The sequence below is a fragment of the Scleropages formosus genome, chromosome 16, assembly GCF_900964775.1.
Source record: "Scleropages formosus chromosome 16, fSclFor1.1, whole genome shotgun sequence".
NCBI classification, from domain to species: Eukaryota; Metazoa; Chordata; class Actinopteri; order Osteoglossiformes; family Osteoglossidae; genus Scleropages; species Scleropages formosus.
Genome location: NC_041821.1, coordinates 16,678,394 through 16,700,736, shown reverse-complemented (window position 1 = coordinate 16,700,736; position 22,343 = coordinate 16,678,394). Strand labels below are relative to the sequence as shown.

The window sequence follows — 22,343 nt, the reverse complement described above, 5'->3', positions numbered from 1 at the left end:
CAACCGCGGTTTGGGAGTGTTTATTCAGCTCCAACACAAATGTGTGTGCGGTGCGAGTACTTTTCAGCTGCGCGGTAGATGCACGCCACTTTACGGTGGAAGGAAGCTGCTCGCGTAGCAGCTCTTTTATTGCTGAATGCGTCTGAAATGTATTGATATTAAAACAGTCATACGCCGAGAGACGCCCGTTCGAGTTACGAGAATTGGACCGTACAAGGAGCTTCATTCATCACCCTTTCATTGTCTTACAAGGCATTTCTTCACATTTACGAGGACTGAATCGGGGTTTCGCGTGCCTTTCGACAGCTGAGCGCTGTGATGCGTTGACGTTTATTCTCCAAAGCTGCTTGGTGACTCTAAAGTAGTATTTATCTGATGCTTGTATCCCAGGTGACTTACAATGTTAGGCATCGTGCACGCACTGTCCGAAACTGCTTGTCCTGAGCAGGGTCGCGGTGAGCCAGAGCCTAACCCAGCAACACAGGGCACAAGGCTGGAGGGGGAGGGGACACACCCCAGACGGCACGCCAGTCTGCCGCAAGGCACCCCAAGCAGGACTCAACCCCAGACCCACCCGAGAGCAGGCCCCGGCCACACCTGCTGCACCAGCGGGTCCCCAGACAATGTTAGATATACCACACTAAACTCCCAAGTCATTCATCCCTAGACATCAGACCAGTGTAACACATCACACACTGTGGGCTGTTCAGTCATCATTTGACCTGAAGCATGTCTTTGGACTGAGAGGAAACCAGAGAAAACTCATGCAGGCCAATGGCAGAGCATGTAAACCCTGCGCACATTGAGTAGGGATGGAACATATACGCAGTCTTGCAGCCCAAGCACTGTGAGACTCCGGTTGTATGTGCCATGCTGCCGATGCACCGGTGAGATCCTTGCTGACCGATCCATGTCGGACATGGTCTTGTAGGTTCTGTACAAGTGCTGAAGTTACCCTAGGAATAAAGCTCAAGAGACATGTTGTGACTGCAGAAGACCATTGCCGTTGGGTAGTGACTTCACTTCTTGAAAGTGACACACCAGTTTGGATCCTTTCACTATGGAAGTGTGAGAAGGGTGGGCTGATAAATCTTTTACCGAGCATTTTGTTCTCGAACTGCGAAAACTGAGATCAACATTAATTATATTTCAGGACCGATTATGTACCGTTTTAAAAACTTTGGGCACTTCTGACTTTCCTGGAGTACTGTGTTCTACTTTATTTACCACCTTATTGCTGTATTAGCTAGAAGTCAAACATTTCATGGCTGAACAGGGCACCTGTCAGTCATTGGAGTTCCGTTTTTATTAGTTGGGAGACATAACTGCTAAAAGCAAATGCAGACATCACTGATGCACAGATCACAAGAATAACATTCCATCAGAATGGATGTATTTATGTGCATCATGTTTTCAGAAATGAGTGACAGATGGCACTGAATGTTTAATGAAAAACCATGCGCTTTGTATGAAACGAAGCCCTTTGAATGAACACAAAACATTGGCGAGATGTGTGTTCTGTATATCGGTGTCCACACTGGCATACGACCCAGGAAGCGTGTCTGTGTTTACGCCATGGGTGGACAAACGCTCCAACTACAGAGGTGGCCACAAAAGCGTCTGGGGTTAGAGTCCTACTTGGGGGGGGGGGGGGGGGTCTGCATGTTTCTCCCCATGTTTGCTTTTCCTAGACACACACAGAAGGCACCAGCGTTCCAGACCACCCGTTCCTGTCTTGCCTTGTAAGCCACATGAGTGATCGCTGTTGGTCAGGGTCGACTCAGCGCCACATTCATTCATTTATTCATTCAGCTGGTGATTTTTCTCTGAAATAACTTACAATTATTTGCCCATTTGTACAGTTGGGTAATTTTACTGGAGCAATTTTTGGGGTAAGTACCTTGCTCAGGGGTACTACAGCTGGAGGTGGGATTCAAACATATGACCGTTAGGTCCAAAGGCAGCCGTTCTAACCACAGTGCTACCAGCTGCCCCTGAAAACATCGTAATCATCATGATGGTTCATATAATACAGCATAAGGGGATTTGTGACTTATGACAGGCAACTTGCGCTGAGGCCGTTGGAACTGAACTCCGCCTTAATTTGAGGACTACCTGCAGTGTGGGTCACCTAAATAGTGTGGCTTCACAATTTGGTGAAATGGTACCTGGGTTGCCACTGGTGTGTACCTCTCTCTGCTGCAAAATGTTTACTCCTCCTTTTGCGCGTAGCTTTGGAGGAATGCTTCTGCCAAATGGATATATGTAAATGAGTGCACCTGAGAACGATCCCCCTGCTCACACAGGTTACGCACACATACAGCTTGTCTTTTACCTTCATTGTGCCTTGTACAATATTCAGATGACTCAAAGAAAATGTTGTCATCGATGGCATGAATTTACTCTAAGTCCAATAAAAGAATTGATCTGCTGCCAGCAGGACAGTTGACTGTTAATGTACAGGAGCTGTTGTCAGTTGATGGAATGTTCTGGAAGGGTTCCCTCTCTGGTATAGCTTGCCTGAGGACTGAGACACTCATTTTCTGCTGTGGCTTTGAAACACCTTTTCTGCACTAACACAGTGATCCAGTAGGGTTGTTTAATGTAGACTGGTAGCTGGTTTGAGTGCTAATGTGTGTGTGTCTGTCTTCCTCCTCCTGCCCTGTTGATGGTGCTGTGACAGGCCTATGAGCTGTCCACGCTGACGGGCACTCAGGTGCTGCTGCTGGTCGCCAGCGAGACGGGCCACGTGTACACGTTTGCTACGCGCAAGCTGCAGCCCATGATCACGAGCGAGACGGGCAAGGCCCTCATCCAGACGTGCCTGAACTCCCCGGACTCGCCGCCGCGCTCGGACCCCTCGAGCGACCAGCGCATGAGCGCCACGGGATTCGAGGAGACCGACCTCACCTACCAGGTGTCCGAATCGGACAGCTGCACGGAGAGCAAGGTGAGCGAGAATAAGTTTGAGCCCGACTCTCTTCTTGGAAGCACACATGTAAAACGTATGAATGTGGAAGGGGTACTGTGTGTGTGTGTGTGTGTGTGTGTGTGTGTGTGTGTGTGTCAGTCACTGGAGCGGTGCATCTTTGTTGTCTGGAAGGTGGTGTGCTCTTTGTGCTCGGTTTGCGTGTTCCTCCTGGTCATCAGCTGTGTTGGTCATGTTTGAAAGTCTGTTATTTCGTTTTACTTTAAAGGTCTCATTTGTATGATTTCATGATCAAGTCCACCCACTTCAAAAGGTGTGTGTGTGTGGGGGGTTTTTTTTTTTTTTTCTTCTCCTCCCCTCCAAGATCGAAAAGGAACAGGTGAAGGAATCCAGTGAAAGTGGGGAAATATTTTATGGAAGGGGTGTTAAATGTTTTGCTGTGAATATCCCTGACAAAACAGCTTCCACGGAAAGAACACATGTATACTTGTTTCACTTCCAATATAATAGTATTACATTTGATTTTATACTTAAACCAATTATTTATTCACGTAGCTGATACTTTGCTGCTCCAAAATGACTTACGGTGGTTTACTCTTGTATAGATGACTTCAGGGTAAGTACATTGAGCAGTAGGATGTGGGATTTGATCCCAGGTTGTTTGGGTGCAAGGTGGCAGCTCTTACCACTGCTCTACCCGCTGATGAGAGCGACCGTTAGGATGTATGCATTTTGACTTAAAATGGAAATTTTTCCTGGAAAACTATGAAATCTAGAAGAGCGTCATTCTGCAGGTTAATGTCATATTATGACTTTGCGTATTGAGGAGTGTTTCAGAAACTGCTGAAATGGAAAGGTTTTTTTTTTTTTTCTCCTTGTAGCCATGGAAATGGATTTAGTAATGATGACTTGGATGGGGATATTGTATTATGCTTTATTAATAATGCCTTTAGGGTTGCATTTAGAAAGTGGGCAGTATTCTAATGTAATGGAGTTAAGCCGACGAGCGCAAAGTGACTCGGAAGAGAGTGAAAGGCTGAAGAATATGCGTAGGACCCCTTCGGTTCTTCCTCGCAACTGGGACCTGCGTAATTAAATATTTATTCACAACGGTGGGTCGTGAGCGATGGAACACGGGGGATTCGTCTCGTGGCCATTATATCTCCATGATGGAGCCCATCAGACGGAAACGGTAATTCCCTCTATTCTACTCTGCTTTATTAAAAGCAGTCATGACCCCCCCGCAACCCCATCTACCTTCCCCCGCACACACGCTGCAAAGAGCAGATTGCCGAATAAACGGACAATGACGTCAGGTGTGTGTGTGTGTGTGTGTCTCCTGCCTTCGCTCATTTGTAAACCATTGTTTAGTGTGCCCGTTACACAGGTTGAATGGCACTGAGATGTTAAATTATTTTTTCCAGTGAGCTCTCTTGTGTTGCGAATTTCCTCTTTGCATTATTTCTGATGTGCCTGTCTTGCTGAAGGAGAGGATGTGCTGTAACTTTCCTTTAAATAGGGTTTTCTCCACTTGGAGGTGGTTGACCTTCTCACGCAAGACCCCCTGCTGATGCCTGATGATAAATATGTGAAATGAGGCACCGTTTGTGTTTGCGCTTTCTTGCCGAAAAGGGTATTTTACTCTTTTCGGATGCAATGACCTAACGCCAGTTGCGATGTACTGTTTTTCCGGGAACTGTGTTCCACCCCCAACTCTCACCAAAATGTGGGTGATTGGATGAATTTAGTCACTAAAAGTGACTTGTTACAAAGCTTAATTATTCAGTTAAATGATTAAGTAAGATTAGTCATCAATTCAATGTGTTTTTATAGTGCTCTTCTCACACAGTGACACAGAGCGGTGCTGAGCAAAGGCATAAGGCAAATAACTCCATTGACTGTATAATGGAGTAATAACTTATCAATGCATGTATAAAAGTATAAGTATACCTACTGGCCACAGAGGAAAGGAACAAAACTCACAAGTGGAAGTCAATGGAGAGAGAAAAGGAAAAAAAAAACCTCTCAGGGTCTAAGTGCCAGTGGCTGCCCACCTCTCCTGGACATTTGGCACTGATTAGTAAGTTATGGAATTTTTTTTTTTTGCCAGTAATTTTACATTAAATGTTTGAAGTTAGTATTGCATGTTTTTACATTTTATTATAGCATCATCAGAGGTTTTTAGAACTTAACCAGCGAATAAACTGAGTGACATCTGTATTGCTAAGCATTCATCTTTTTTTTTTATCAATTTTTAAAAAAAAAAAAAACTGAGAAAAAGGGCTCATCTCCTGCCATAAATGCACATCCTGTGTGGGGAAAGTTCTCCACTGCATGGGGGAGTAATGGACAGATGTGCCCACTGCCCTCTTACAGGTGCAAATGGGTCTACGTGTGCTCAGCGCTGCATAATGAATTTCCGTAAATGAATGTCCACTAACTGGCAGAGGAGTATGTTGTAAAACTAGACCTGTGTGTGTGTGTGTGTGTGTGTGTGTGTGTGTGTGTGCGCGCGCGCGCCCGTGTATTATTTGAGTTATTGACATGGAGTACTATCCTTCATACTCTGTATTCACTTTGTGCATATTTGTCACACACTTGGGATTCTCTCCTTCAAAACAATTTTTTAAATTTCCATTTCTTCCTGTACTTACCAGCCAGTTATTTCAGTTTGTTCATTGCTTTCCAGCTCCGTGTGTGTGTGGCTCCGGCAGTCCTGCATGGACATGGTCGAATGGGAGAATCCCGGGACTCTGGAACTAGTTGGGCAATCTTTGCTGACCCTGATTCACCAGATGGAGAAGAGTCCCCTCCTCCCCTCTTTTTTCACTGCTCCTCTGGCCTGGTTAGGGAAAATAAACACACGGGCCGTTCTGCCTGCGAGCGCCCTTACATGCACTGTAGAAATGGGCTGCACATGTTTTGTGACAAGGGTTATATGAGCCACGCTGACGGATCACTACTCGCTGCGGGGATCCTTGGCTGAGGACACGAATGTTGGCTTGCGTGCAGGTGGGGGGGGGGTGTGTGTGTGTGTGTGTGTGTGTGTGTGTGTGTGTGTGTGTGTGTGTGTGTGTGTGTGTGTGTTGTCACCGGTGCATACCCATCCTGGGCGTGCTCAAGCGGTTACTGTGTTTACCGCTAACTCGGACGTCACCGTGAAGACCCCGCCCCGTCCCGCGCTCTTTATTCAGCGGATGCGTGCCCGCACTTGGCGGGCTGCTTTTGATACCACGACTATATATACATGGGTTTCTCGGACGGCGTCAGTCGTCGTGAGCTGGCGCACAAGCGCACGGGGCCCCTTCTCAAGCCCCGCTCATTGATAAAAATGAGTTTCTGCCTCCGTCGCCATATATGGTGCGGTTTCCCGCGCGCACTCCTGCCAGGGGCCGCTCACATTCCTTATAAGCTGCAGCTGTCTGCCTTTGCAGACCTGCACCCTTTCTCCTCCCCCCCCCCACCCCATCTGTGCTCATGGGGGTTTTACATCTAGGCTGTGGAAGGAGGGGGTGGATGTGGAACGGGCCAAATGGAGCGGAAACATTTGCCAGGCATGTTCTCCTGGACATGTCATGCAGAGCGAGGGTGGCCCCCGCCGTTCCTCTCCCTTGAGACGGAGGGGAAGCGGGAGAAGGTCCCTACGGACGTGTACGCGCGCCGTCCCCGTGAATGACCTGGGCTCACGTCGGCGGTGCGCCGCCCGCAAGGGTTAAAGGCGACGTGAATTGGGAGATGTCAATTTTCTTAGACGGGGTGGCGTGGACGTGACTGCAAAGTATGCATTCCTTCTGTTTTTACCCATCCCGGAACTTTAATGTATTTGTATCCCACCTTAGAAGTGTGAACGGAGGCTGGTTTTGTAGCTCAAATTGTTCGTAATTCCATCCGGTCCAGTCGGTAAGAGTTCGGCTATAGGGTTTAATCCATTTATTGATAGGTGTTGGGTTTGTTAAAAACGTCAGGTAATTCTCGGTTCACTTCGTCTGTAAGCCTTTTATTCTGTTTTCAACAGGTCATACAGTGCGAGGGTTCACGTTCCGGTTTACGGGAAATATCGGATGTGAAGCTGGACACTGGATGGGACATATTTTTGTCACCTTTTATAACCTTAAGCAACATTAAAGTTGTCTACTTAAAAACATTTGGAAATAAACATCTCCTCAGCCACCTGTTTACTCTGTTCTGCTCTGTGTGTGTGTGTGTGTGTGTGTGTGTGTGTGTGTGTGTGTGTGTGTGTGTATATATACACACACACACACACACACACCAGTGCTATTTGCCTCATATGCAGCTGGAGGCACAACACATCCGGTCACGAGGAGGCAACTAATTCATCAACACGTTTGTCAGTATTTGGTCACTTTCAGTTTCCAATCAAAAAACCATTATAAATACAAACCTCAGTGCTTTTTTTGTTTTCGCAAAGTCTTCGGTATAGCTACACTAGATAAAATCAGTCGGTTAAGCTCCCTGCCGCAGTGCCATTGGAATTTTGGTGCGTTGGGTGGAGAAACAGGAATTTTTTTTGGCTCTGTGACAAATTTTGGAAAATAAAATGAAGAAAATGTAGTTAAAATGGGAAACATATCTTTGAAGATTAGTGATCCAGATGTTTTGTAAAACAAGTGTACTTTGCGTTCTACAGCTTTTTCTTGTTGCATTAGAGGGTGGCACGGTGACACAGCGAGTAACGCTGCTGTCTCAGTGTCTGGGTGGTGCGAGAGGACGTGAGTTTGAAGCCCGCTCAGTCTGTGTGGGGTTTGCATGTTCTCCCTGTGTCTGTGTGGGTTTCCTCCAGGTGCTCTGGTTTCCTCCCACAGTCCAAAGACATGCTGTTCAGATTCATCATAGTGAGAGTGAGTGTGTTCCACTGATGTATGGATGAGTGACCCAGTGTAAGTAGTGCATCTGGTAGTGTAAGTCACTGCGGTGAATAAGATGTGCGGGCTGATAACACTGCACAGAGTTCATTGGAAGTCACTTTCCAGAAAAGCGTCTGCTAAATAAATGTTAATGTACTCTCAATGGTCTCTTTGCTCCTGTGACGCAATAGCACATCTTCATTTGCTCAGTGGAGTTCCTCTCTCTGTAACCCTTGTGTGTGCAGTGCTTCATCCCATTAGGTAATGGGGTGGCTTGTGATCTGATTTATTTTTGGAAACTGAATGCTATTGTGTCCTGGACTGAGAGGGGAGGAATAAAGTTTTAATTCGAACATTTGAATCACGCAGCCGTTAACGCAGTGTTGCAAAAGCGATTTCGGAAACTTTGAAACGGAACTGTCGTGTTCTCTGGCTCCCTGCTGCCCCGTGTGGTTCGTTTCCAGCATTTGCTCACATTCGTTCGGTGGATGTCTGCTTTTGATTTATCACGGGTGAGTTTGGAGTCTCCGCTCAGCCGTTGCGATGTGCTCTCCATTGGGTCCTCCTTTGTCCACCTCTGAGGTCTATGGCTTTAAAAGTGACAGGCACATGGAAGGGCTCAGTCTTCGGTCATAAATCAGCCTGCTTTGGTAGAAAAAATGCAACACAAGCTTTTCATCGCTGATTGTAGCAGTGGCATTGGGTCAACTGCTGTTGATGTGCCTTGTAACCGCAGGTTTCTGGTGAAGTGTTCTGCCCTCTTACATGTGGTCATTTAGCTGATGCCTTTTTTTTTTTTTAATTTTTTTATAAAGCGACTTAGTGTTTACCTTCTTACAATTATTTACCCATTTATACAGCTGGGTGACTTAACTCAAGCAGTTTAGGGGCAGGACCTTGCTCGAGGGTACTACCGCAGGAGATGGTGTTCGAACCCGCAGCGGCTCTAAGCACTGTGCCCCCTGCTGGAATTTATTCTATGCTGTCAGTGGTGTGCAGGACATACAAGAAGGTGTTCGGCTGCGGCCGCAAGCTCTTGCGTTACGGCTTGTTGCTTGCGGAAGAGATGGAGGCAGAGCCGCGAAAGCGGTCTTCGGAGGAACGTGGGCAGTTCCGTGGCCTTCGCGGCACGGCGTTGGGCCGTCGGTGCCGTGTGGGCTGTCGCGTGGCTGACCAATCTTGCGTGTGCTGGAAATGTCCATGTGGCATTGGCGACTGTTAAGGTTCTCAGTTCACTCCAGCAATGTCTTTAAAGCAGGATTAAAACCCTGGAAGTGTTTCTGCTGCTGCAGCCATGGACACGGGGTGTTTTGTACCGAGTGGAGCACAGCAATGCCTGCAAGCCGCGTGCGCGATACGCTACGGCGCAGCGCCCGTCTGACTCCAGTTTAGCCGGTCGCTCTGCAGTCCCCAATGCCAAGTCACCTACCTGCACTTTTTTTGGTATATTTTGGCCTCCCACCTTGCAGAAACGTACGTACGCGTCTTGGTACGCTCTCCCGTTCCTCGCGTAATGGGGCTAATTTGTTCCATGAAATCACCCTGTTAGGCAGATCGCTGTTGTCAGAGGGTCGGATTACTGCTGTTCTTAGGAAATAATCAGTCCCCTGGGAAAGATGTCAACTAAAATTAAAATATAGTTTTTAAAAAAAAAAAAAAAGGAATTTTATGTGTTGTTATTAATACACACTCGCACTCTACAACCACTTGTCCCGAGTGGGGTTGCGGCAAGCCGGAGCCTAACCAGACAACACGACACAAGGCCGGGGGGGGGGGGGGGCAATCCCCCACAACGCACCTCAAGCAGGACTCGAACCCCAGACCCGCAGCAGGGACCGGTCAAACCCACCATACCACCCTGCCCCCCCCCCGTTATAATAATCCCAAAGTACAATATCACTGATAAAGTAATTATTTGTGCCTTGTTTTTAAAGTTTTATGTTTTTATTAATTCATCAGTTATGAACAACCGTTTATCCAGCGCAGAGTCGCAGAGGTCCGTAGCCTATATTGGGAGTGTAGGGCATGAGATGGAATATACCCTGGCTGGCGACATTTTCATAATGTGGCTCATGAGTGTTTGATGTGAAGAAATAAAGCTCACAGGACCCGTCGCACTGTCCTTTGCTCTGCAATTCACACGCCGCTTCTAGAGGTGCTATGCAGTGTTGGGAACAAATGTTTGATTTTTTTTTAACTTTTTTTTTAACCTCCTGCTACTGTAGTACCTTTGAGCAAGGAACTGGCACTGAATGGATGCAGTAAAAATCACCCTGTTGTATAAATTGGTACATCAGTTGTATGTTGCTTTGGAGATGAGCGTCAACTGAATGCTGTGTATTGAATCAGTATTGAATCTGCTGTTGTCGTTGATGTTTCAGTTAATCAAGGGTTGCGATCGATTCAGGTTGTCATAAGTGTATACAGTAGTCGGCCTGTTATGGAAAAGCACAGTGTTTGTAGAGTAAAAGACATGGTAGGCAGTGTGTAAAATACCTGCTCTGGAAGTGAAATGACCATGTAAGAAGTAAAATTGCTGTTCTGCTAGGTAGTAACCCTGTTTTACAAAATTGATGTGTATTTTTATAAGCCTTCGTAGCGGTTTTTGTTGTCACCCATGTTGTGTCCGAAGTAAACTTTGCAGATGCCGCAAAAGAGAATTCTTTGCAGAACTTGATTTTAGGTTTGTGTCAGATCTGCACTATAGCGTTGACAGTTTTATCGTAAAACTGCTGTGCCAGTTTTGTTTGTCGTGTGGTTTTTTTTTATTATTATTCTGCAGCAGGGCAATCCTTCCCCCCCCCAAGTGGTCTGGAGGTCTGACAGGTGCTGCTCAGCACTGACTCTGTTGGACTGTACTTGGACCCCACTTGTGAAATGCGGCATGAGAGGGGTGCCGTGAGGACAACACGGTGGACTTTTCCACGTGTGTAGGAGAACGTGGATATGGTTTCAGTAATTTATTTATATTTAAACTCAGAAAAGGTCATTACTTAGGAGCTGCATTAAGGCCAACATTAGGCAAACGTGCAGCTTTTGCAAAAGTATCTAACACGCTTGTAACGTCATGATGTTCCGTGTCATGACGCCCCGTCCCGATGGCACGCGCGCTTAGCAATGCGGTCCTGGCTGGTCCTCCGTCTCTACCCAGACCTCACAGCTGTGTCGTGGTCAAAGAATTTTAGTGTGCTGGTGATGCCATATCTCAAACCACACGTGAAGTGGGGAGACAAACCGAGGACCAATAAGCACTGTGATTCGGGCACACGCCTACTGTCTGCAGCGGTTGCCCCGACACTAGGTGGCGCAAATGGACCTGGGCATTTGCGGTCCGTTTTTAGCCTGAGAGGTGGCTTCACTCCATTCGCGCAATCCTTTCAGCACATGAAAAGCTTGTTTTAAGAAATGTGATCTCTGTATTACTGTCCAGTGGTCTGCAGCAGCCTTGTACCTAGGCAACAAATTTTGGCTTCCATTGACAATAGCACAGTCTTGGTAATTGTACGGTTTAAATCTTCTTTTTTTTTTTTTTTTTCCTCTTCCCTCCCCGTGCTGGAAATGGCTACACGGGTTTGCTGTCACCATTCCAGTGCCCAGGATGGGTGGGCAGCCACGGGTACTTGGATCCCTGGAGGTTTATTTTTCCTCCTTTTTCTTTGTTGTGGGAGTTTTATGTTTTCCTTTCCTCGGCTGCCAGCTGGCTTGCTCTGCGGTTAACTTAGTTATAACTGTAATACTGGATCTTTTACAGTAACTTTCCTCAGCGCTCTATAAAAATAACTTAGCATGGAGTCAAAGCTTATAGAGGTTGTTACCATGGAGCTGCTCTTGCTGCCTGTGTGAAAGACAACAGTTGCGTGAAGGTGAGCAGCTCCTAAGTGGGGCGCAGATTGGTCTTGTAGCTAGTCTTGTGGGCTCTCGACCGTTCACGGCGCTCAGACAGGCGGCGGCACTGCACGCCCAACAAGTGAGTGTCGCTCAGATAAAGCAAAGCAACTTGACAGCAATACGTGCTCTTATCACAAGGCTGAGCCCAAACTGGCTCTGTGGGAGGTATCGGCATGGGAGCGAGGGGTGTGAACCCCTGTGATTTGTGGGCCAGGCGGAGAGCTTTTTCGCTGCAGCGATGGGACGGCGTGATGGCCGGTGGCGACGGCGCCTCCCCGAATTGGACTGCCTTGCCTTTTTTAGCCGTCCCAAGCGGAGCTGTGAATTCCGCGCGGCCGGCCAAGTGACGGGCCTTGAAACGAGAGCCAGCGAATGGGACAGCGCTGCCCGCACAATGGAGGCCAGCTGTTCCCCCACACTTTGGGCTTTAACCCCTGAGGGTTTGCCTCAAACTGCCACGCGCAGAACCAGTGCCTGGAGATCGCCGTACCGCTGCACAGAACACTGCCTTGAGCATTTCTGTTTCCACGCGGTCTCTTGCACTTCTCTTCCGGGTCATTGCTCGCTGCTGGCTGATTTCAGTGCAGCTCTGTGCAACAGCATTATGGCCAAGTGATTTCTCTCACCTAGAGGGGAGCACCTTATTAAGTTCCTTACAGTGATTTACACATTTTTATACAGATGTGTAATTTCTACTGTATCAGTTCAGGGTAAATACCTCGCTCAAAGGTACTAGAGCAGGAGGGGAGATTCAAACCTGGGTCCTTTGAGTGCAAGGCTCTGTCCACTACACCGCCTGCTGTACCCTGCTGCAAATATGATCATATAAGATTTTAGAAATGTATTTGGTCAGATTAGGAGTAGCATCTGGAAGGTGTTGCAGTTTGCCTTTGGTCAAACTCCGTCCTCCAGAGTTGTCCTGCTCCCCTCCCATTCTGCGCTCGACCTTGCTGTGGAGGGGGTTAATGTGCCCTCCCGGGGGGTTCGGGTTTCCGTCCAGCTGTCTGCGCGCTTGGCCGAGATGTGCCAGGACCTCTCCCCGTACTACTGCAGGATCCGGCTTGAGGGCGCTCTGCTTCCCGTGGTCCTCCAGCCGTTTGAGGTACGTGCGGCGCGCACGTCGCCCCGTGGAGCAGAGTTCAACGCTCCCAACTGAAAAAATGTGAAATAATACGGTCCATCAAATGCGTAACTTGCACTTAACACGCTGGTGTGGTTTGCCAAGGTGCGGTGAAACGTTCCTGAGAAATGCTTTCTGTGTTCTGTCTTTACACCGAAATTAACAGGGACACCCGTGTCTCTCTCTGTCCAGTGTCTGTGCAAAGGACTCCAACCTGACCATTTGAATCCTGCTTGGTTGCTAGTAATCATTATTTTCTGGGTAATGTAGCGGTTAATACACTAGATTTAGCCAGAAAATAACTAAAGTGACACAACTGAGCTGTCCGTTATCATCATCTCAATGTCAAATACATACGGTCATGTTGTACAGAATAAAAACCCAGGTAAAATGGTCAAGTAACGGCAACAATTGTGCTGAGTAGAAAGCCTGTTGTATAAAGACAGGTTTACGTTTTCTTACATTTACTCATGTAGCTCATGCTTTTCTCTAAAGCGACTTGTGTTAAGATACTTAGTTATTTACCCATTTATACAGCTGAGTAATTTTTCCTGGAGCACTTTAGGGTAAGTACCTTGCTCAAGAGTCCCACAGCCAGAGGCGATTCAAACCTGTGACATTTGGGTCCAAAAGCAACAGCTGTAACCGCTACGCCACAGGCCAACTATAGCGATACAGCTATATAGTCCCTCACATTTTCCTTAAAATGTTGCCCCCTTTTTTTAAATCTGTGTACTTGCTTAGGCCTGTAAGTGTGTGTGTGTGTGTGTGTGTGTGTGTGTGTGTGTGTGTGTGTGTGTGTGTGTGTGTGTGGATATTTGTTGCCATTGATATGACAAGTGTCAGTCCAGGAAGCATGCGATGGAGTGCAGCCATCTCTTGGTACCCCCCCATTGCTGGCACTGTACATGCCACCAAATGGTTGTTCAGCCCTGTGTTGGACCTCCACCCTCCACAAGGGGGCACCACACGCCCCACCTACAGCTGTCGGAAGAAGGTGGACGTGCGGGTGCAGGCAACCTGTGTGTGTCCTGTCTCTGAGTCGTACTTACGCAAGCAGCTCGCAGCAGTGTGTTTTGGAGTGCGGCAGGTTCTTCTTCGCTGTGTTTTGGGGTGTTTCCAGTGGTGGCGAAAGGGTCGCAGACTGGCTCGAGTTCCCATGCGAGGTTTGGGACAGCACGGACAGGGCTGTTGGGAGGGCTGTGCGCTTTATCGGAGGTGGGGGGGGTGGGGGGGGGTGTCTTGCCATACATAGTGTAGACCATATGTGCAATTAAATGTACTTGTTAAGGAACAAGAAAGCTCGGGGGGGAGAAAAAAAAAAACATGTTTACACAAAAGTGTGCTTGTGCATAAATGGTGAGAAGTGTAGCTGTCGTGTTTTGGTTCTAAACCGTGAGCCAATGCTGCTTCAGAGTGCCTGTAAATAGCCCAAAGTGGACAGCACTATATTTGGAGAAAGGACAGCTTTTGGCCACACCACTTGGGGGGGAGGTGTGTGTGTGTGTGTGTGTGTGTGTGTGTGTGGTAGAGAGAGAGGGAGCATTGATCACACCCACCTACACTAACGTGCCTTTGTGTGACGGCGGTACCCATGTGTTTGAGCGTACACACAGGGCCTCAGCCTCTGAAAGAATGCGTTACAGCTTCGACGCTCGCTGTCTGCAGCACACGCACGTGAATGAATAGCTACTTTTGATGTCTTAGCCGCTTTCGTCCATACAGCCAACTTTTGGTGTCGCGACTCGCCTCTTGCGTACCGTCTCCACTCGTACTCCGCAGCGTAACATCATTTTCAGAGCCCCGTTGGCTGACACGTCACAATACGTGTATGTATTTAGGGAGATGACGACTGGTCCAGACTCAACACAATCTTTGTGTAAAGTCACTGTCTGGGTGGACTGTTGTCATGGCAACATGTAACGACGAAAACACTTCTGCACCACATTTGAATGTTGCGTTATTTCTCAATTATCCTCCCGGTGTCTTTGTGAGACTTTTAGAACTGATACCTACAACTTTTTTGTCAACTTTTGTCCTAATACATTTCTGGATCTTCTGCATTTTAAATGAGATAAATTAGGAAAAAGTTTGAATTCATGTTTTTGCAGTAGTTGGAACTGCTGCCTTTGCATCAAAGGACCTGGGTTCAAATCCCATCTCCTGCTCTGTCGTACCCTTGAGTAAGGTACTTATCCTGAGTTGCTCCAGTAATGATTACCGAGCTGCATAAATGGGTAAATCATTGTTGCTTTGGAGAAAAGCGTGAGATAAATGAATAAAGGCCAGTGTACACTGATGGGTTCCTTCTGGGTTTTTCACCAGGCACTTTTGTCAGCTTTACTGCACTCACACACTGTTCTGCCACACAGCAGCACTGCAGTCCCCCCAATTAGACACTGCTCTGTGTGCGTGTGCGTGCATGAGTCGCCAGGTCAAACACACCTGCCTGGTAAAACAGTGCTGGAACCAATTTTCTAGTTCCTTTTTGTTTTTCTCTGTATAGAAAACAGCCTACAGTTTAAAAATAGTTGATGAATTGTGACTGAAAATACTGAGTGATGCAGACTTCTGCCTTTCGTCCCCATAGTTTGTCATTTTTCCCCCCTCAAATATGTGGTCACAATGGCACATGAAATGCTTTTGGAGTTCTGTGTACACACACACACCTCCGCAGAAGCTGTTTCTGGAAATAGAAGGCCCCGTCACCTCTGCAGAGCACCTGCTGTTGTGTGACAGGGTCTCAAACACACACACACACACACAGATGCCACTGCAGGGGTCCATTGGCCTCTCTGCCCTTCAGTTCTGCTTATTTCTCTTCCGGCCTGACGGAACGCTGCCCGTTTAGGGGTCGGCGCACTTCGTGTGGTTTGTCAACCCATTTCTTAAGTGTGCTCGTTTCCCCTCCACCCCTCCTAGGATCCCCAGAAGCCCACCTTCACGGTGGCCAGCCTTCCGGGAACCACGAGCAGCACTCAGCCAGGAGTTGCAGCAGGGAGCGCCGCCACCACCACGTCGGGTGCGGCGCAGGCTGCCGTCGGCGGTCCCTCGTTCCCCATGACCACGTGCTGGCCCATCTCGGCAGGCGCCAACACCAACAGCATGGCCAGCGCTAACGGCACTGTGCTGAAGGCCGCAGGCGGTTCCGGGAGCGTCATGCAGCTGCCCAGCGGCTTCACTCTCATGTCAGGTAAGCATTGGGGAAAGCTCTCCACTGCTGACGTGTTTTTGAGCAATGGGCAGGAAAGGTGTAGTTTATCGAGGGCTTATCGTTATGGCATCCCTTCACCTGCACTCCTATTTCTGCGTGTCAGACGCAGCGCTTTCTCTGCAGTGTCACAGATGCGTTCCTACGAAGCGTCGCACTCCCACGTTATATCGGGAGGGGGGCGGGAGTGGATTTGGCATAGGGCACGTCGAACACAGTGATCACCACCTAGTCAGAATTTTGTAGTGTGTAACGCTTGCCAAACACAAACTATTGTAAGCAAATGATAATGTGCTGGAGTACAATGAATGAGTGTGTAGTTTGAAGACACTTAATTGTTGTATCGCTTTATGAAAATCAGCTTGTTCTTGGGTTATGACCCTTCCTTTCTTTTATAATGTCCTTTTGGGCCACCGGAACTCTCCTTAACACTTGTCCCTTTGGCCTACTCTAATGGAGCAGGTCAGAATTGAACATGAAGTAAAAAGCACGCAGTGCGAAAGTACGTGGCGCTGACTGAGCATCCCACACCTTGAGCTGGCGCAACATTGTGTCATTTCCAAATCGCCCTCGCAACTTTGTGTTATGTAAACTACGTTTCTTCATTTATTCATGGTGGCGTATCCTAATTGTGTAATGAAAACACTTATTACAGCACAACTCACTGTAAAATGGGGCAGCTGATGGTTGGAACCACTGCCTTTGGATCCAAAGGCTGCCAGTTCGAATCCCACCGCCAGCTGTAGTACCCTTGAGTAAGTTTACCCTAAAATTGCTCCAGTAGAATTTCCAACGTGTATAAAAGGGGAAATAGCTGTGAGTAGCTTGACATTAAGTCGCTTTGGAGAAAAGTGTCAGTTAAATGAATAATTGCAATGAGGTGGATACAACATGTGCTCATAATGAGTTGTTGTTTTGTGTAGGATACCTGGGTGTGTTGTCAATTTGCGTACGCTCCTATGAGATATAACCTGATCAGTTGACCCCAAATCAAACCTGCACTCCTGTTTTTGTGGGTTTCGAAAAGGGCAGGCACACTGAGTCACTTTGGTCTTGTTGTGGGGTCTCTCCCCGTAGGGTCTCTCCCCATGGTGTCATTCTCACCCATCTAAGAATTAGAAACACCATTCGCTCTCTGTTTTGTTAATTTCTGACAACTAAAATGTAGCAGTTCATTAGCATGCGTTAATTTCAGTGGAGAAAGGGTAATGAAATGCAAGAATTTGTTCTACATAAAAACAATCTAAATGTTTAAAATGTATACCATAATGGATAAAACTGATCTCATTTTGTATTTAGCAACTTGGAGTGAGCTGTGTGTGCGTGCATGAGGGATTCCCCGGGATCATTATTGGGGAATCCGTGGTTTACTGTGTGAAGCAGTGATCTTAATCTATTGAAGATGATGGTCCAGGAAGGAAGCGGAGAGCAAAAAAAAAAAAACCCTTCAGTTGACCTCCAGTGTGGAGAGGAATGATTGGGAGGAGGAAATGAGGGATGCTACCAAGTGTTACCACATGTGGCTCTTGCTGAGGAGACCTGGGCTGCGTGCTGCCGTACTGAAATTATCATTAGGTCCATATTTTAAGAAAATAAATGGGATCTGCTCTGTTAGTAGAAGCATTGTGGTCCTACATTTGTTTATTCATTTAGCTGATGCTTTTCTCCACAAATGACTCTTGCAATGTTTTATGCTTACAGTTTTTGCCAGGTCCCAATTACTTACCCATTTATACAGCTGGGTAACTTTACTGGCGCAATTCAGGATAAGTACCTTGCTCAAGGGTATTGCAGTTGGAGGTGGGATTTGAACTTGCGACCTTTGGTAGGGATGCTTAGTGTTGGGTGAAGGCAGTGTGCTCCTGGTCCTGCACCTGTAAATAGAGGTGGTGAACAGGTTTTCTGAAGAAGCTCGTTTGGTTGACAGTTTGGATTTGTATTTCTGTGCCCCCATTGCTTTTTCTTTAATTTTCATTCATCTTTCCTTCTCACTGTCTCATTGAGTCACTTATTCTACTTGTCTGACAACAGGACAGATTGTTTCCTGTTAAGTTTAAAAATGAATTAAAATGAGTTCCAAGTTAAAAGGATTACTCTGTGTTCATGCAATTATGGGCTGTTGCATTTTAATGTGTTGGAATATTGTCTTAAAGAGAAAATCAGTGTATTCATAGTTGCATTGAAATTGTCACTTTTTTCCTTTTTGTACAAGTTAATGTATTCATTTTTTTAAATTATTCTTAACTAATTTGTGGTCTGTATTGGTATAATTCTTTATATACAGAGGATCCTAGTGATGAATTCTCTCTTGCCAGGTAAAATTATAATAGTCAGGTCTGAATGACAACTGTTTCATACTTATCCAGACATGGACAATGGAAATTGATTGCGCTTGAGAACCGTTATTTTCCATTGCTAATATTTACTTGCAATTGTGATAGTGACCCAGTGTGTGTTTGATTAAAGAAAGACATCTAACCACTACACTTCCAGCTGTTCCAGTTAAATTGTAATTAAATTAGATAGAGCTACATAAAGTAATAAAAACAAGACAAATACAGGACCACAGTAATATAGCTCAATCACTGTCGATAGCTGCTTGTCCAGTGCAGGGTTGGCGCAGTTTGAAGCCTTTATAACATATCAATACACATAAATTAAGCTCATGATCTTAATTCATCATCACGATCCGAATTGATGTTCACTCGGATCTGCCCACTAGTAATTATAAGTAAACTAATAACGTTAGACTAAAGGTGCTATAGGCTTCCCTTGTTTCGCAGCCATAATTTTGTTCCTGAAGATCTGCTCGTAGATCGAACTCTCTGAAAAAAAACTCTTCACTGTTTTTCATTTAAATGGAGGGGGGGGGAAAAAAGGGATAATTCATTCCTCATCCACAGGATCCACCTGTTTTACTGTCAAGGTAGTAGCATGTGGTACAATGCGGTACGTGTGTGTCAGCACCGAAAGCAACAGCCAGGAGTTTGCGGTTTGCGGCAAGGCAGTACGTGTTTGTCTAGATGGCATTCAGCTGGTCCATCCCAGTTCCCACTGCCTGGACATCTGGTACACACTTACATACCAGACCAGCACAATTCCTGGTTCATTCTTTAAACACAGAAAAAATGTAATCGGCTAAGTCGGCAATATCAAAATTGCAACTGACACGTTTACCTCCAAACGACTTGGTTGTGCAACTGTGCTTGAACATTAAAGTTATGTCAAGACACACATTCTCACACATTGGGGAAGGGAGGGTGGTGGATTCAAGCAAAGTTTGTTTGGACCTACGAGAAACCAATGGAAGGGATGGCGGAGCGCTAAGGGAGCCCAAAATCTCAGCAGTCGGAGGAAACGAGCTGCGGTGTGTGTGTGTGTGTGTGTGTGTGTGTGTGTGTGAACCTTCCTTCCGTGACAGATGCAAAGCCAGTGTGTGACGAGGCAGGCGGTCTAACACTTGTTCACGATTGCCTATATGTCAGAATTGTTTTTCCTTCTTGTATACCCTCTCATCATTCATAGTACTGTTAAGGTTTTATTTTTTCTCTCGTATTCTATCCTGTTGTATTCTGGGCGGCACAGTGGCACAGCGGGTCCCTCGCAGCTCCTGGTCTGTGAGATCGAATATGGGCTTCTACATTATTGTAATGTGCTTTCAGAAGCTGCTTTTAAATGCAGTATATAAATAAAGAATATCATTATAGCGCTGAACCAGGCAATTCTCGTAATTACTGTAATCGCTCTCCGCTGACTTATTTACAAGGTATCATTTGCGATAGAATAAATCAAGTTAGACGTACTCTTTTGTAGTTTTTTTTTGGAATTCTCTTTCACATTTTTTAGAGGAGAAAAGTCCTCTTAGCAAATGTGCGGGAGAATTCATGAATCGTGGGGAGAAATAACTGTCTGGTGGAAGGCCATCGAGGCGCACGTTTTGTATTGAAGTGTGTGTCCTCGTAACGCATGTCTTAGAACAATTGACAGCTCATTATGCAAATTTTTGGGTACAAACAACATTTGTGCTTAACTCCAAATTCTCATAAGCAGCCTGCATTATATGAAAGATTTAGGCAGAATGGAGGGGGAAACGGTACACACAAAAATTACAAATACATCCACAAACAAACAGCAGAAGGTTAAAATGACACAGGTGTGATCACAAAGCACTGAGATATTTTAGAAAATTTCTTCTTCCTTCATCTGCGTATTTGCAGAGGGAACTTCAGGTATAGACCGTAAGTATGGAAGTGTACTCAAACTATCTTCCGTAACTCAATCAAAAAAATGATTTGGGTTGCGGTTTAACAAATCGATAGAGTGGGACAAATCAAACATTCTGTTAAAGGTTTGTTGAATGGTTCAGTGAACCCCATTCCAGTAAGACTGGACTTCTTATTCCTAGAATAAAGGTATTAGTGCTAGGAACATTTAACTTGGTGCTAACAGCTTAAGAGCATGTATGCAGAATGCCATTTGTTAGTTCATAGACTTCATAAAATTGGAATTACTCGGTGCATAACTGTTCGGAAATAAAAAGGCCTTTTGAGCATACAATTCATCTGTCACAATACAAGGAAATTCTTAAACACAGTCCTCCCCAGAGTTCTTGAACCTAAATAATCTAGGTTGTCAGTTAAGGTGGGATGAAACGCAATACAAAATATTGATTGGTTTCAAGAACAGCCACTTAAAACCATTCAGTGTGAATAAATGAATGACTGATGGCTGACAGCAGCCAATGAAATCCACACGTCATGTGGCAGAAAGACTTGATTCCCTTTAAGACTAAAACATAAAATATGTAAATATTTAAAAGGTCAATGATAAATGCATATATTCTTGAGGAAAAGTATTAAGGCCAGAAATTGCCTTTTTCCTTTTTTGCTAAAATTTACTTTAGTAGAATTATTGTAATGTTATTACTAACCTCCTTTTTACAATATATTATCTAAATACCTATATTTTTCTGGATATAACTTCCTCTTGGGGTTTCTGCAGATCAAGTCTGTGTAGAGCTCAGTTACATTTTTCTGTCTTGCACTTTGTGCCTTTGTGACCTAGAGACGGCACATCCTGCGTACGGCAGTGATTTGTAGGCGCCAAGGAATTTCCAACTTTCCAGTGCAAGTTGAGTCAACTATGAAGTATGACAGTATGTTTGTTATTTGTTAAGATGCAGTTATGCAACAAATTATCATTGGTTTAGGGACCCGTGAAATGGCACCGATTGGGAACCACATTGGCCTGTTCTCTGGCTACTTATCTGGCTCTGTGAGCACTTTTCAGGGAGTCGACACGTGCTGCCGACGTCTCTAGCGTTCGACATTACTGTAACTACAGCATCCGTGAGACACGGAAAGGCGCGCCTCGTGTCGTCGTCATAGCAACCTGTGTCACACTGCATAGTGTGTAGCGCAGGGTGGCTGTGTGGGTTTTTGCATGCCCTGCTCCCACATTTTTGAAGATGTACGCAGATTAAATCCAACACATGCTTCAGTACTTAGCAAGAGAGCCTGCTTGGGGTAGAAATGGTTGGCATCATGGTAGCCATGGGTGTAGAGCTTGTGACAGTGCAGGTTCTATGCACGCACACAGTTCTGAAGCGCAGGGGCTGGCCTGACTTTGTGTGTGTGTGTGTCCCGCAGGCACACCTCTTCCTCCTGGCACACCCACCATTCCTCTGAGCCAGCTGCAACCACACTCGCTGGCCATCCAAGGTCAGCAGGCTCAGACCATCACCACTGCTGCCCAGACGCAGCAGGGCCATCAGGCCGTCTTCCGCTTCCCCGCCGCCGTCTCGCTCGCAGGTCGGTGTCTGTGTGCGGGTGGGGCTCGCTGTGCGGATCTACTTTGGGGTGGGCTCCAGCAGGGCAGCTTTTTGTCTAGGTGGGAGCGGGTGCTTATGCCACGATCTGCTTCTGGGGCTTTGTCGGAGCGAGCCTTGCAGGTGGTGTCGTATCCCACGTCAGGCAGAATAGACACATGTCACATGTCACAGCATGTTGAGTCATGGCTGTGTCAGCCTGATGTTTCGAGAGGTGACGTGCCTTGAAAGTGAAAGAGGAACATCAGACCATGAAAGAATGCACTGAGTGAAACCTGTGCTGGGTGAGACGAGGAGAGGGTCGGTACAACCCTGTAGAGGAGACCTCACAGTGCATGTTGGCGAGGGAAGGAAATGAATTGAGAGAGCTGTAAGGCAGAACTTAATTCGTTCTCTAATGAAGGTAGTCTGTCTTTGACCTTGTAGACACATTAATTCAGCCTGTCCCCATTCCTCTAGAACAGGGGTGTTTAGCCGTGGACCTGGTGGGTCGTGTTTCTTCT

At 46.4% G+C, this 22,343-nt stretch overlaps 1 protein-coding gene across 2 annotated transcripts in view; it reads left to right on the top strand.

The window, feature by feature from the left end:
• The window catches only part of LOC108933568 (serum response factor-like), a 36,687-nt gene that overhangs the window by 10,348 nt on the left and 3,996 nt on the right, over positions 1-22,343 (top strand). The window contains exons 2-4 of one of the 2 annotated variants that reach the window (XM_029259242.1): positions 2,684-2,950; positions 15,725-15,995; positions 21,662-21,823. In XM_029259242.1, coding sequence (XP_029115075.1) covers positions 2,684-2,950; positions 15,725-15,995; positions 21,662-21,823 — 700 coding nt within the window. The remainder of the gene's footprint in view (positions 1-2,683; positions 2,951-15,724; positions 15,996-21,661; positions 21,824-22,343) is intronic. The other variant, XM_029259243.1, reaches the window with a different exon arrangement.